This window comes from Phasianus colchicus, chromosome 16 (genome assembly GCF_987193195.1).
Source record: "Phasianus colchicus chromosome 16, bPhaCol1.hap1.1, whole genome shotgun sequence".
NCBI classification, from domain to species: Eukaryota; Metazoa; Chordata; class Aves; order Galliformes; family Phasianidae; genus Phasianus; species Phasianus colchicus.
Window position 1 is genome coordinate 2,594,357 of NC_143451.1, and position 14,972 is coordinate 2,609,328.

General features: G+C 56.8%; 1 protein-coding gene across 4 annotated transcripts in view; it reads right to left on the reverse strand.

The window, feature by feature from the left end:
* Positions 1-14,972, reverse strand: part of NTN3 (netrin 3) — a 28,426-nt gene that overhangs the window by 3,157 nt on the left and 10,297 nt on the right. For all 4 annotated transcript variants that reach the window (XM_090151361.1, XM_031595386.2, XM_090151362.1 and 1 more), the window contains 3 exons: positions 9,556-9,744; positions 4,051-4,200; positions 3,672-3,725 (listed from right to left, as the gene is read on the reverse strand). In XM_090151361.1, coding sequence (XP_090007487.1) covers positions 3,672-3,725; positions 4,051-4,200; positions 9,556-9,744 — 393 coding nt within the window. The remainder of the gene's footprint in view (positions 1-3,671; positions 3,726-4,050; positions 4,201-9,555; positions 9,745-14,972) is intronic.

The following is a 14,972-nucleotide window of genomic DNA, read 5'->3' on the forward strand; positions in this document are numbered from 1 at the left end:
AGCACAGCAGTAAAGCCACAGCAGTGTGGAGGAGAAGCCAAGTGCCCTCGGGCCTCTCAGGCTGACCACATCCCCTCCTGTGATGATGGTGACAATGCCATGAAGGATTATTCAGGACACGGCTGGCAGAGGGAGCCTGGGGACCCTCCTCTGGGAAGCAGGAGTGGGTGGAAGAACCACAGAAGAACATCTGAGTCTAGAGCAAGACAGAGTCTGGATCGTGACTCCTACTTCTGTGGGGCCCCAAGGGGTCTTAGGAACATGGGAAGCTGGCAGGTGAGGTCATTCCCTGATGCCCAAGCATCTCCTGCTGGGACTGACCAAGCACGGCCAGGGAGGTCACCACGCTGAGCTTCCTGCACATGCCCACACATCCCTTCCTATAGCATCCTCCCCTATAGCATCCCTCCTTCCCTACAGCATCCCTCCTTCCATGCAGCATCCCTCCCTCCTTGCAGTATCCCTCCCTGCCATTCCTCCCCATGCTGGGGCAGAGGCTCATGTCCTCAAGGAGGCTTTTCTCTGTGCATTTCTAAAGGCTTCAGATTTGCATCTCAAGCAGAGGGAGGGCAGGCCAGGAATGCCTCTCTCCTTCTCCCCAAAGGCTTTGATCCCAACAATTGCCCGAAGCAGCCCAGTTCTCCTCCTTTCTTTGCCCCTGCCACCTTCTTTTGAACATCTCAATTTGTCTCTTTCCAAATGGCATGTTCTTCTAAGCCCATCTTTCTTCCTTTCTCTCCCTCTCCCAGGTTCTCTTTCCAGTTGGCAGAGCCCTCACCAGTCCCAGGACAGAGGGCAGCCACTGAGCTGCCTTTGTCTGCAGGTTGCCACAGCGATCGCAGGAGATGGAGGGGGATGGTGGGGAAATAACAGCACTCTGTGCCAAGGGGAGGAAGGAGAAAGAGGAAAGAAAGAAGCCCAGAAGCACAAACTCATCCTGAGCTCTGCTGCTCCCCTTTCTGCCCAGCTCCCTTTCAGCGAGGACTTTGTGCCGCCTGTTCCAAATTTGTCATCGACAGAAGTGGCTCAGCACGAAGCTAATTCCTGGCAGAGTGGGGTGAGCTTTTCGGCTCAGCCCCACTGCGCTGCCCCTGGGCTGGGCTGCCATAACCACCCCATTCCCATCCTTATCCCCATGAGGTTCCTCTGTCTCCAGTGCCACAGAGCCACACAGGGACACCACGCAGGGACAGGAGGGACCTTCGAGAGGCAGAAGGGATGGAGGAGCGCTGCCAGGGACCGACCCCCCCATGGGGCTGAGCCTTTCTGGACCAGAGTGGTTTTTAAGTACCACAAGCTGTAGAGTCATCTGCGGAGGCAGAAAATGCGTTTTGTGGATTGGAGTGATTTTCCTCAGAGAAACCAGAATGCTTTCAGGGGAAAAGAAGGGAGGCATCATAAAGGGAAGGAGGAGCAGCAGGAGTGATTAATTGCACTCTTCTTGCAGCTTGACAGGGTGCCCGGCATCCATATCCCCTCCTGGGAGCTGTGCACAGGGACGGAGCCGTTGGTGGCAGTGGGGACAGAGCCCAGGGGCACGGCACGCTGCGGCTGGCAGTGTGCAGCATCTTCAGAGAGGGCCACGCTTTAGGCTCCTGTGAAGCAAAAACCCCGCTGGGGCCGCTTTCAGCTCCTTGCAAATCTGGCCAGATCCAAGCTGCAGTTTCACAAGGACACACAGGACCATATGGGCTCGCGGTCCCCTCCGCTGCTGGAGACGGGGGTTGGGAGCAAAGCCACCGCAGTAGCAGCCAGCGCTGCACAATGCAGGGCCAGGAGGAGAAAGCTGCACGGAAAGCCTCCCGCGTTCAGCCCCGCCACAGCCGGGCCATGGGGCGGCGATGCGCTGTGGGGCGCTGAGCTGTGGGGCAGCCCTGGTCAACCTGCCAGCCCCAGCCCTCTGCCGGCTCTGTGCTTGGGAACAAAGAAAAGGAAGAAAAGAAGAAAGAAAAACAATAACCGCCCTGGGCTCCCGCTCATGATTAACATCATAAAACTGCGATTCTGAAAAGCCAGAGATGGTATTTGGAATTAACAGTTTGGGATTCGTTCGGGGACTTTTAACCTCAGCTTTGCGCTGAGGAACGTTCCTCAAAAATAAAAACAATTCCCGCTCCTTTTATGTAAGAAACTCAGGGGAAAAAAAAAAGTAAATAAATGAAGAAGACTTGTGTCTGCCCATGGGCCTCAATGTGCTGCAGAACTGAGCATGTGATGCCAGGCAGAGTCCCAGCCCCACATCCCCACTGGGGCTACGGGATGCCCAGTGCTGGGGGATGGGAGGAGCACAGGGGGGTGGTGAGTTTGCACATCTGGTTGACTTCTCTGCGCCTCGAAAAAAAAAAAAGAAGGAATATTTTGTTTTAAGAGAGATGTAACTTAATTAGGTGTTACGGCTGCAAATCTTTTACTGCTGACTTTGAATTCCTTTAAAGCCCTCTTTTGCACTCCGCTAGTTTTGTTAATTCCACTAACGGGGAACAAGGTTTTTCTTTTTTTTTTTTTTAACTATTATTATTTTTTTGCAAAGTGGAAAATATTTGGGACTAATAATAATAAAAATTACAAGAAATGAAGGCAGGACGCTTTGCTGTAAAGCTGGCCTGCGTTTGGGCAGGGATCAAAGCCGGACCCCAGCGGCTGTGAGGGGCTGGAGAGCAAAACGTGGGAATGGGATGGCGATGTCAGCGCACAGCCCGGATGCAGACGGGGCTGTGATGTGGTGGTGGGGAAGCACCTGAGCAGCCACAGCCTTGAACAATGTCCCCCTGTTCCTCCAGGCACACCTGCTGTGGGGCGGAGGGGAGGGGGCTCTGGGGCTCCAGGGAGGTGGAAGGGGTGCAGGCAGCAGGAGGGGGGTAGGCGCAAGTGCACAGCCCTGGACAGCCCCTGGCCATGCCCAGTAATCCCAAGAGGGTCCTGAGGGACCCCGGTTCCTGGCACAGGCTGTGGGCAGAGGTGGGCTGTGTTGCACTGAATGTACTGGAACTAGAAGCCAGAAGCCTTCCAACAAGAAAGGCGCAGGTACAGCGACAGGCTGCTGAACACAGACCTGCTCCATCAAAACAAAGTGGATGCCGGGGTCTCCACTGAGTGCCATTTATTTTCATGCACCTGAAAATATCAGATAGGATACTAAGAATGCTCCTATTTAAAAAGCACTGGAGGGAGTCACGCTGATTAACTCTGCCCCACGCGCTCCTCTGTTTACAACAAAATCACTCAATTCCACTCAATTTTCCTTTCACCAAAGCCCCTTCTCTGGCATTCCCAGCTCCTGCTTGGATGCCTCATGGCCAAAAAGCAAAGCAAGCTGGAGAACAGCCTTCACCTCCACTCCCATCACCCTTACATGCCCAAACTAGAGCAAGGAAAGACAAGCACTTGTCCCCAGCCTCTGGCCTGCTGCAGAACCCAAAGGCCCTGAATGCACTCCCTGGTCCCCATGAGAACCACTGCCAGCCCTGGTGCTCCCTGTCTCAGCAGCTCTGCAGGTTTGTTGGTCCCTTTACAGAAACAAAAGATTTCCACTCTTGTTAATTCTTTCACTAAAGGCAACCTTGTGACTGGTGGTTTGGAGAGGTTTGGCATTCCTGATAGGTGTGCTGTGGAGCAGAGGGTGGAGGCAATGTCTCTGGGCAGGGCTGGGGCCGGGTGTGCAGAGCACTTACCTGCAGGTGCCTCCGTGCTGGTGATGAGAGAGGTCGGATTGATGGCAGGGATCTCTGGAAGAGAAAGGGGGAAATGTCTTAAGGAAAGAGGTCGCCAGCCCTGGGCAGCCCCCCTTCCCAGCCCACCATGCACAGCCCTTCCTTTCCAAACAGAGGGGTCTCCCAGCCCTGTCTGCTTTACCAAGAACTTCGGGGTCTGACTGAAGCTGGGGAGGGTTCTGGGGGTGGCACACAGACGAGAGCCCTCTGCAAATGGGGTGCAGACGGGATTTAGTGCATCACCTCTAGGAAGCTCACTCAGAAAGACTGAGTGAGCCTGCCCTGAATAACACAGGCCATTAAGTACTCCTGGCGACACTTCATCTGGGGCAGGACTCACTGATGCAGGGGGCCACGGGCGAGCGGCTCTGCTGGAAGCCCTTGGCGCAGCGGTTGCAGGTGAGGCCGGTCACGCCGTCCTTGCATGGGCACTGCCCTGTTGTTTGGTTGCAGGTCTTGCCAGCAGCTCCGACCGGGTGGCAGTCACAGGCTGCACAAGAAAGGACAGAAAGTCTTTGGTTACGTGGGAGGAAACGCATGGCACAAGCCCACAGATTGTCTGTGGTACTTATGGCCAGTCACCCACTGCCAGTGCCAGGAGACAGCGGGGAGAGCGCATGGGAGAAGGTCCTCTGAGCCTCCTCTCCATAGAGCTGAGCCAACGTGGAGCTGGTACACAACCTGAGCCTTGTTTTGTTCTGGGATGGACTGAAGTGTGTCTTCTAGTGGTGATAGGTCAAGGGGGAATGGTCTTAAACTAAAAGAGGAGAATTAGGTCAGACACTGGGGGGAAGTCCTTTACTTGGAGGAAAGTGAGGTTATGGCACTGCTGCCCAGAGCTGTGCGTGCCCATCCCTGGAGGTTCCATGGATGGGCCCTGGGCAGCTGAGCTGGTGGAGGCAGCCAGCCCATGGCAGGGGTAGAACCAGGGGCTGTGAGGGCCCTTCTAACCCAACCATGCTGGGATTCTGGGATTCTATGATTCTCAATGGTGCCCTGGCTCATAAACCCTAACACCCATCCAATCTCCTGCAAGCCCTTACTGGAGAATGGCCTTCCATCACTGTCTCCCCAGGAGACAAGCCAAACCTGACCTGAGTGGAAATTTAATTTCCAACCCTGGGATGGATCGGAAGCAGATCATCATCACACTGGATATACCCATACTGGATGATGGAGCTAATGATCTGGATGATGGAAGCAGGGATGTGGGAGGAAGAAGACAACGCTTTGTCAGGAGAGGACCCTCCCTCTGCTGGCCCAAGTCTGGGGCTGGCTACAAGCTGGAGGAGGTTATCTTGGCCTCCATCAGTGTAAGAGTTGAACGTGATTCCAAAGCAAAACAAAAACATCTCCCCCCACCCATCCCCACAGCCCCCCGATGTTATCGCTTCCCTAATTTTCACCAGATGGGACTGCTTGCAGCACCACGGCACGGCTCCCCAGGCTTCTCCTGCACGGCGAGAAACAAGAGCAAGCAGCCTCTAATGGGGACCAGATGCTGCACTCCTTATCAGATCCTGGCTGGGGCTGGAAACGGACGTGTTTCTGACAAGGATATTTTGGGGGCTCAGCTGTGATAACAAATGGCAGTGAGCGAGGGAGCCTTGGCATGATGTGGGGAGCAAGGGGCCTTTCTCCAGCCATAGCTTTCCAGGGCGGTTGGGGCCATGAGCACCACCTGCAGCCATTTCCTTGGAGCTGGGGATAAAGGCATGCTGCAGTGTCCCTTCTGTGCGGGGCCGGTGGGCACAGGTACCCTTGAGGAGCTGGCAGGTATGGCTGCTCCTCGAGAGCGGCCAACGCTTTGTCTCTGCCACCAGGAAGGTTTGGATTGCTGCGTGAGGCTGCACACAGAGCCCCAGCAGGGCTGTGGTGCCAGGTGGGCTCGGCCGCGGGCACTGCACACAGGCTGTGTGCACAGCAAGGGACGGTCTGTGCCCTGGGAAATTTATGGCAGAAGGCACGCGTCCAGCCAAGATTTATGCAGGCGCTCAGCTTCACACATTGTGCACGATCTCCCTGGTCTCAGCGGTGTATTCCTGGTGTAAATTTAAGTAGGTCCATAAATCTCAGCTCGGTCAGGATCCAGTTCATCCAGCCGGATCCTCCTTGTGCTGTGAAGACTCGACACCTTACCTGGAGCAGCAGGTGAGCTGGCTTTGCTCACGCCACGTCCTGGAGAAACAGCTCTGTCCCAGCAGGTTGCTGTGTCTCACTGTGCCCCCTCCCCTCCCAGGGCTGACCCCCGTGTGCCCCCACCTCTGTGCCCATTGCCTGCAATGCCTGAGCTCCTGCTGGGTGCTGGGAAGGAGTCCCCAGATCAGGGCTTAACCCATGCAGCTGTGCTTGCCAGGAAGAATGTCTTGCACCTAATATCGAGAGTAGCTGTGCTTCTTGAGGCCTAGCTGCTGCTGCTTCCTCAGTTTTCATTGGAGAAAGCTCGCATTTTACAGTTTTGTTTAAACTGCAGGGATTAATGCACAGCTATTCTTTATTTGACTTTCCAATTACCACTGTTGGATTAATCCTGCACCCTGTCCTGTGTGTTCCACTCTCCTCCACGCCGCAGTGCCCTGCGGTGAGGCTGGTTGCTGGCTGCTGGTGGCCATTGCTGGCTCCCCCCTACTCCATCAGGTGCTGTGGGAGATGCAGGCTGGTGCAATCCACGGGGAGCATCATTGTACCCATCTCTGAATCCCAGCAGAGATGAACCACACTTGGGTTGTTATTTAATAAAACAGTTCGGGTTTGTTTAAATAATTCACATTGTGATAATGCTGGGCTCTGGGCTAGCATTTCAAGTCTTGAATATGAGCTGAGCTTTCTTCCAATGTTTCCCTTTGTTAGGATGCTCTGCTGCTGCCCTGGACCAGCTCTGGAGGAAGATCTTTGCTCAGTGCCTGCAGCTCTCCTTGCTCTGCCGTATGCTCTCCAGACCTGCTCTCATGGGCCTCGCCTTTTATTCTCCTCCTTTTTCCTAGCAGAAATGTAGTTATTCAAAGCAGCAGGTGCATGGCACAGCTTTGGAAAAAACAAGCCCAAACCATCCAATTGCATCTTCATCACCTGGGGCAGGCACACTCTGGAGGGCAAGGATCCACACCGATCTGCTCCTGCACATACATGAGGAAAGGGGAAATGCTCTCTGCTTTGCGAGGGGGGGACGGTCAAAGGAACAGAAGCGTGAAGGATTTTATTATTGACTCGGATGCCTGGGACAGAGCCAGGAGCTGGCTCCGCAGATCCAGGCACTGCTCTGCTGCAAGATCCTCTCCAACATATGCCCCGTAGCAGGGGACAGGCTTTGTGCACATGTTCATCTGGCTGGGCTGAGCCTTTGCAGCATTTCAAAACCGCTCACAACCACTTCCAGCCTTCAGGAAGTGGCACCGTGGCCCTGCACGGCACAGGGACCTGCATGAGGGCTCTTCTGTGCATGGGGAGCCTGCTGCAGCACCCCGCTCCTATGCTGCACTGGGGTCAGTGGCTTCACTTGCTGGGCTGAGTCCTGCAGCCCCAGAGGAACCTGAGCCTCTGCCAGAGTAGGAAACACACTGAACCTCTCCTGCAGCTTAGTGCCTGTGTCCAGAAACTGGATGTGCCCTGAGCATCCTCATGCACACCTGCACCACGTGTCCCCATGGCCGGAGGATGCCCCCGCAGCCCGAGGCACTATGGGATGAGCGGGACATTGCCCCAGAGCTCCTGGCACAGGGCAGCACAATGGGAAGTGCTCACACAAACTGGCACTCAGCTCATGCTCACACCTTGAGGCTGGGCTGTGATGAGCCTTCCCATCTGCAGCATCTAGCAAAATCCTGTTTCTTGGGTTCTTTTTTTTTTTTCATTCTGTTAGCTCTCTTCCCTAGATGGACCAGCGCTGGGTGATGGCAGCGTGAGAGGGAATGCAAGGTGGGGGGACCATGCACGTGTGCCAGATGTGGGGATAGCAGCTGGACTGGGGTCTTCACTGCAGCTCCATTTTAGGCAGCCCCCTGCCTGCCCTCCAGAGGAAATGACTCAGGGCTTTCCCTGAAACCGCAGGCTGATGAGGCTGCTGTCTGCCCGGCTGCTCCTGTGCATGAGGGCTCTTGCCTGGGGCTGGGGGCACCTCTGGGGATGAGGGGGGATCAAGCGCAGCCCCATTGCGGGGAAATCCTCATGGAAAAGGTGGAAAAGGCTGTGGTGCTGCACTGCTCTAGCTGGCTGTGTTGCAGCAGGAGCTGGGGCTGCTGCTGTCCTGCTCTATCCCATCCCATCTCATCTCACAGCTGCTCAGTCATGGCCTCGGTCTGTGCCACGACCTCACTTCTGGCTGTGTCCAGTCCCAGGAGGCTGGAGAGGCTGTGGGGAGGTGCTGCACACTGTAGGGGAAGGGAGCAGCCTCCTTTTCTTCTGCTTCAGCCTCCTTATGCGCAAAGACATGGAATCTTCGGAACAGTGGGCAAGTTGGGAGCCATCCCCAGCAGGGATCCTTGGAGCCTGCCTGGCGCTCCTCAGGATCAAAGCACTACCCATGATGTGGTGTATAGACCCTCAGGATGTGCTCCTCATCCTGCATCCTCCTCTTCCTCTCCCACTGCCACCCCAAGGATGCATGAGCTCTGCCAATGGGAAGCACTGATGTCTTGGGGCTCAGCTTTGGGGCTGCTGTGCCCAAAGCTGGTTCCCCTTTGCTTTGTTCTGCCAAAGCCCCAGAGAGAACAAGGATGGGGAGAAGCCATGATGGTTCATACCGCATGGACAACAAAAGGTTTTTAGTTATGACAACACTGGATGCATTCTGGATCCAAATGAGCCCAACCTACCCATGAAGCTTTCACACCATGGAGCCCTGCAAGCCAAATGCTTCAGTTCTATGGCCACAAAGTTGCTGCACAACGCCAGCATCAGCAGCTGCTGTAGGTCCCATATAAACACACAGAAACCCGGCCAAGTGCTCGTCTGCTTTGAGGGCACCAATGGGATGGGGGGTGGGCAGCACATCCCCAGTGCACATGGAAGCAGCTTTCCCTGCTATCTGTGCAATACCATTGCCAGAGGGGAAGCCGCACTCCCTTCCGGGAGATACTTGCTATCTCAGCTGGAAAAATGGGATCAGGGGTGAGTTCCTGGCCTTGGAGAAACCATGGCAAAGCTCCCGTCCCCACCGGTGGGGTCAGCACAGCAGCAGCAGTCCAGGGGGATGGTCAAGGTGGCTTTTTGTTATCTGGGACCATTGTTTGGAGGCTCTGCAAAGGATGGAGGCTGCATGGAGAGGGCTGGACAAGAGAGATAAGGCAGGGCAGCCCCGGGAGAGGAGAGCCACAGGCTTGGCACGGGCCAGGACTTGTGGGGCCAGGCTGTGCTCCCTGCTTGGAGCAAGAACGGTTCCTAGATGCCTCAGGGCAATGCACCCTGCCCATGGGCAGCACTGCTCAGCACCCCACAGACAGAACTGCACATCAGCAGCACCCATGGCAACACAGCAGGGAGAAGGGAATCACTGCCAGCATTGCCCCCCCGAGGTGAGGAAGCACCACAATCCTTTTGTGATGCAGTGTGAAGACTTCCAAGTGTATTTACTGCCAAGACTATGTTCAGAGCCTAATCCCCAGCAACCTGCCACAGGCATTCTGCAGCACCTGCACAGCTCCACACCTTCCCAAATCCAACACTAACAGCTGTGCCTGCAGTTGTGCAAGGGCCGAGGGCCGTTCCTCGTGGAGCAGAGGGGTCTCCCCCAGCCACCTGCTCCCACGGGTCTCCCTCCCCATCCCTTGGGTCTGGGCGCCCACGGACGTGCTGGGCTCAAGGCCATTCCCCACCATTCCCTCAGGGCAGCAGATCGCTCCCGGCTCACCTTTGCAGGCCTTGCGGTCGGTGATGGACTTGCTGAGGTCCCGGTAGAAGCCCTCCTTGCAGTAGTGGCAGTGCCTCCCAGCCGTGTTGTGTCGGCAGTTGAGGCAAACGCCGCCGCTCTTCCTGCCCGACAGTTTGTACAGCTCCATGTTGAAGCGGCAGCGCCGGGCGTGCAGGTTGCAGTTGCAGGCTGCAGAGGAACAGAGCGTCAGCAGGAGCAGCTCGACGTCACCGTGAGCACCAATTGCTGGGGTCAGACACAGCGCTCCCTGTGCTCCATGGTCCCCACCATGGTGGTCATGCCCTCTCCATCCGCACGAATGTGCAGGCATGGCTTTTACTGCATGGAGTCCTAAAAGCTGAGGCTGGTGGTCTGCTGGGATTCTGCTGCACCAGCACTGCCTGAGCAGGGAAATAGGAGGGGTAAACCCATGCCAGGTGCACAGCATGGACCCCACAGAGGGGCTCCGGATGCAGGGCCAGGAAGGAGGAGAACACGGCTGGTAGTGGTGGTGCAGCCGGCCCCAGTGTGTCATCCAGATGTGCAGCATCTGCCTCCCAAAGGGGCCAGGGCTGGAGGTCAGTGAGAAGGAGAATGGGAACATGTGGGCATGGAGCATGGGGCTGCTCAGCCAAAGGCAGAGCACTGGGGTGCAGTTGGACAGGGGTTGTCCATTCGTGCTGGCCAGGCAGTGCCAGCCAGGCACCTGCAACCTGCTGCCTCACGGAGCGTCAGCCTCAGCGCCAGCAGCACAGCCCCCAAACTGCTCTTAGTTGAGGCTCTGCTCTGCACGCACACACACAGAAGCCCACAGTGACATATGCATGCACAAACAGTGCAGAAGTATGTGTGCACTCTCACATATGCTTACATGTGTGCACGTACAGTCAGGTCACAAGCATATGCACAAGCATGCACGTTCATATCTGCACACTGGTACACATGCTCATATATATGCATGCATACACACAGAGATGCATGCACGTGCCCCCACACATGTGCACACTGATGCAAACACACACACTATTTCTTTCCTTAGCCACAGGAACTGAAAAGACCCCCCCGCCCGATTCCACGTGTGCGAGATAAAAAGGAAAAGCAGTGCCAGTTCCTGTTTAACACTCTCGCAAAAAGATAATGGGAACAAGATTTCCTTTGGCAAAACACAGCGCCCGCCCCCAGCCCCCTCCCTGCGCTGGTAAATTGAGGCTGGGTGAGAGTTTTTCCAGGCGTACTGTGAAATTCATTAACATGTCAGCCCAGATTTAACTGCTGGGCCTGCTTGTCGTTTGTGTGAAGTTTCCCCCGCTCACCCCCCCGGGTCGCCCAGGAGCACATTGGGAGCCTCAGCCTGCGCAGATCAAACGGTCCTGGCATCATGTGGGGAGAGCAGCAGCACACCCTGAACCCAGCCTGCACAACCCCTGAGCCCAGCCTGCCTCCAATTCCCATGCACCCCACCTTGGCTCCCTCACATTACGAGATTGGTGTAAAAATCCCAGGGCAGGCACAGCACCATTGGGCAGTGGGTGCATCCTGGGGTCTGTTCCTTCTGAGCTCACTTTTTACTGGTGCTGGTGGGGGGGAACTATCATGCTTGGCTGGACAGTGGGACATGGTGCCTGAAGGAAGGGCAGCACATTTTGCTGGGTGGTGAGGATGCAGCTGCTTGGCAGGGATGGTGTTGGAAGAGTGGGGATGGTGCTGGCATGGTGGGAATGGTGTGGGGATGATGGGGGTGGTGCTGGTGTGATGGGGATGTTGCCCCAATTGTTACCCATTCAGGAGTTAGGAGATTCAGAAAGCAAGCACCTGATTCTGCACAGAATTAAACAAAGACCTCCATGTGGGTCCCAACTCAGTGTGCTTGTTGACTTTGTGCACCAGGCATGGCCCAACTACCAAATCCCAACTGGGATAACAGTGATGCAGTGGGCACAGCGGGGATGTGGTGCAGCAGGGATGCAGCTGCTCTGCTAGGCTCTGCACAGGGCCAGCACCAGAGCACAGACTGCTGCTCTGCCCCCAGGCTGGGGACAAGCTGGCCAGGGTGGCTGAGTGCTGGCACCTGCAGGGAAATAATTCTGGAGGGCAAAGGGACCCTATTTTTGCCTTGCTCACCCAGCAGGAGAAATCCCGGTCCCCTGCAAGCTCCTGCATCCTCTGGGAAGCAGAAGGGACATGGGGGCAGTGGAGGAGGAAGGAAGGTCAGGTAAATGATTCACCACGGCCATCACAGTTCTCTCTTCGCTCCAGTTTAATTGGTGATGGAGTAACTGGCCCGGCCTTTCTGTGGCATTGAAGCAGGGCCAGGGGCTGGCTCACTGCCCTGCTGCTGTGTGGCACGTCCCCGCCAGCCCCAGGGCCATCAATGCATGGCCACAGCACTGTCCCAGCACTGAGAACTGCTCCGAGGGCACCAGAGTGATACTGGCCATCGCAGGGACCTCAGTGTGAGGATGTGGCCAGGCTTGGCCATGCTGGGATGGGGACAGGGTCACAGTGTGGCACATGAGAGGCTCTGCACTCCTGGGCATGCAGTGCTAATCGGAGCGGACGGTTCCCCTCACACTGTGCTAAATGCTTGTGCTGTTCTCAGAGCCGACTTGGTTGCAAGCTCTGTCTGTCTCCTGTTAATCACTAATTAAAGGCTTGAATGCTCCCTGCTGTTTGGGGTATTAATAAGAATTTAATTGCACAGTTTGGGGCTAATTACGTGGTGGTTTGCTTCTGCCCTTGTACAGTATGCCCAATTAAACAATCATATGATCAATTAAACAATCACAAGATCTAATAATTTGCAATAATAGACTAATTAAACATCAACACCTTGAAATGGGGCTGCCTTCCGTCCCCCTTTTGAAGGCTTTGAACCCCTGCCTGGACTCTGGCTACCCCAATACTTCCTCCCCCCCAGCTCCCCACGGGTCAGCAGCGAGGTGACGGTGGGAGGGGTGCGGGGCTGGGGACCCCCTATGGGGACACGGGACGGGCAGCACCGTGCATGGGGAGCACACGTGCAGCAGATGCCGGTGCCAGCAGGACATGAGGGGGTTCGCCGCCCCCACGAGCTCCCTGGGAGTGATTAGTTAACGGAGCTGGCTCAGCGAAACCCTAGACCGGCTGCCGCTGCCAACCCGCAGCGGATTCGAGCTACGCCCCTGCTTTGGCTGGAGGGGAGCCCAGCCGGGAGGCGAGGCGGGACGGCTGCACCTCAACCCCGGAGAGGAGCGGGGCAGGAGAGACCCTGCGTCCAGCGCCAACACGTGGGCCGTTCCCTGCCTCTGCGGGATGGCGATGGGGACAGGGATGGGGTGGCACAGCCGGGATGGCACTGCCGCACAGCAGCCCAGCTCGCCACCCGGCCGCCAGGAAGCACCTCTGTGAGGATGGCGTGAGGCTGAGCCACCGCAGCCCACCCCAGCAGCAGGGCTCGGGGCTCGCAGCTGAGCTCTAATGCCCTCTGTTGCAGGCAGACCCCTGGCCCCGGCTCGCCCAGCGCTGGGGAGGGAGGATGCTGGCGGGGGGAGGGTGTCTGCTGCCCTGCTCACCGCCTCCCAGAGCCACCTCCTGCCTGGCACCAGTGTAAAGGAGGCCAGGTCAGCTCATTGGGCTTAAAAAGGGGATTTCTGAATGAATTCTGCATCGGGAGCACTGAGATAAAAACAAGAAAACGTACACAAGAAGGGGACAGAGGGGACGAAAGAAGGAGAGGGGGGTCTGCAAAACCCATCAGCACTCCTCCGCGCACCGGCATCCCAGATTGATGCCCTCAGTTCCTGGCTGCTCCTCTGCCCGGTGCGGGGGAAGGCACCGGGAGCACGCAGAGCCCGGATCAAAGCGAGCCCCGAGCGCTATCCGTGGGCTCCGCAGGTTCTGCTCTCGGAGCAGGGTCTCCCCTTTGTGCCGCGGGCAGAAAGGCACTCCAGCCGCGGCGGCGACAATGGGAACAAGAGCTCCAGCATTACCAGCGAGTGGATCAATTACTTCCAGTGGCTGCTTTGCACTAATCCGCTCCCCCCTGCCTTGGGGACAGCCTCCCGACTGGGGCACCGGGCTCTGGGTGGCAGCTCCACGGGAACAGCAGCAGGGATGGAGGGCAGGGCAGGGCAGAACTGCCAGAACAGCACTAATGCGTCCCCCAGGGGGCTGGGGGCACTCCTGACCCTGCCCACACCTCTGTGGGGATTTCCCCTCCCTGAGCCCATCCCAGAGGTTGGGCTGTGCCCGGGGGACACTGGCACTGCTCAGTAGGTGGGCACAGGGCCATGCACCCTGCAGCATGGAGCTGGTCTGCCCTCATGCCAAGCTGGCAGTGTGGCAAAGCCACTGTTGTCAGCCCAGCTGTGACCTCCCCAAACCTGATCTGTGAACAACGCTCAGCTATGCAGAGTGGCAGCGTCTCTGCTCCCTACAGACACCGCAGCACCTCCTCGATGCACACACCTCTGCCTTTCTGCTGAAAGGCACATACCTCTGCTGTTCTCACCTCTGCACTGCTTAGCACCGGTGAGAAGCAGAAATTCTTTGACAAGAGAAAAGCAGAACCCATGGGAAGCCCTAAAAACAGCACCCACCTGCCCAGACCTCCGTCCTCCTCCACACACCACGGGCCAGCTCAGCTGCTGCACAAACTCCCAGGAAAATGGGAATGGATGTACCAGCTTTGTTCTTTGACCCAGAAGCACACTTGGCTGCACCTGTATTCCACCGTGGGGCAGGACTTCCCCTCATCCCCTCATCCCAGAGCCGCTCACACAGCTGGGTGAGCCTGCAGCCATATGGGCAGCACCAGGGAGCATAGGGCAAAAACTGCACCAGCCCCTCGACTCCATCCCCAGCTGCACACATGGGGACGCAGAGCACTCCAGGGCACTCAGACCACCTTCCTCCTCCTCCTCCTCCACCATGAGGCAGCACAGGGCTGGGGCGTGGGATGGAGTCGGAAACCCCACAGCCTGGGCTGAGCAAAGGGAACTTCCCGGGCGGCCTCTCCTTTTAATTGGTGCTAATTGCTGCGTCTGTTCGTGCTGGCTGGGGAGATGTCATTGTTGAAAGGCACAGAGGGGAAGGCTCGGGGAGCTAATCCAGCTTTCAGCCGCTAAGCCCTTCGGAGGCGTGTGATGGAGGAGCTCTTTCAGGTCCCTTCAGAGAAGGCACAAAGCCCGAGAGGGAAAAGGGAGAAAGAAGGGGATCGAATCAACAGGAAAAACCACTTTCACACGCAGCTTGGCTAAGGGCCTTTGTGTGTGGGGTTTGTCAGGGTGTCTTGAAGGGACCGCTCCGTGCCCCCGCCTCCTCCCCACTCTTCTTTTCTCTCCCTCGTTTATCTTTTCAGTCTCATCTGCCAAAAGGGATACCCGGCTGGGGGAGGCCCTTCAGTCTCCTCTTCGGTCACCCGTCCCGCAGGGCAGAGC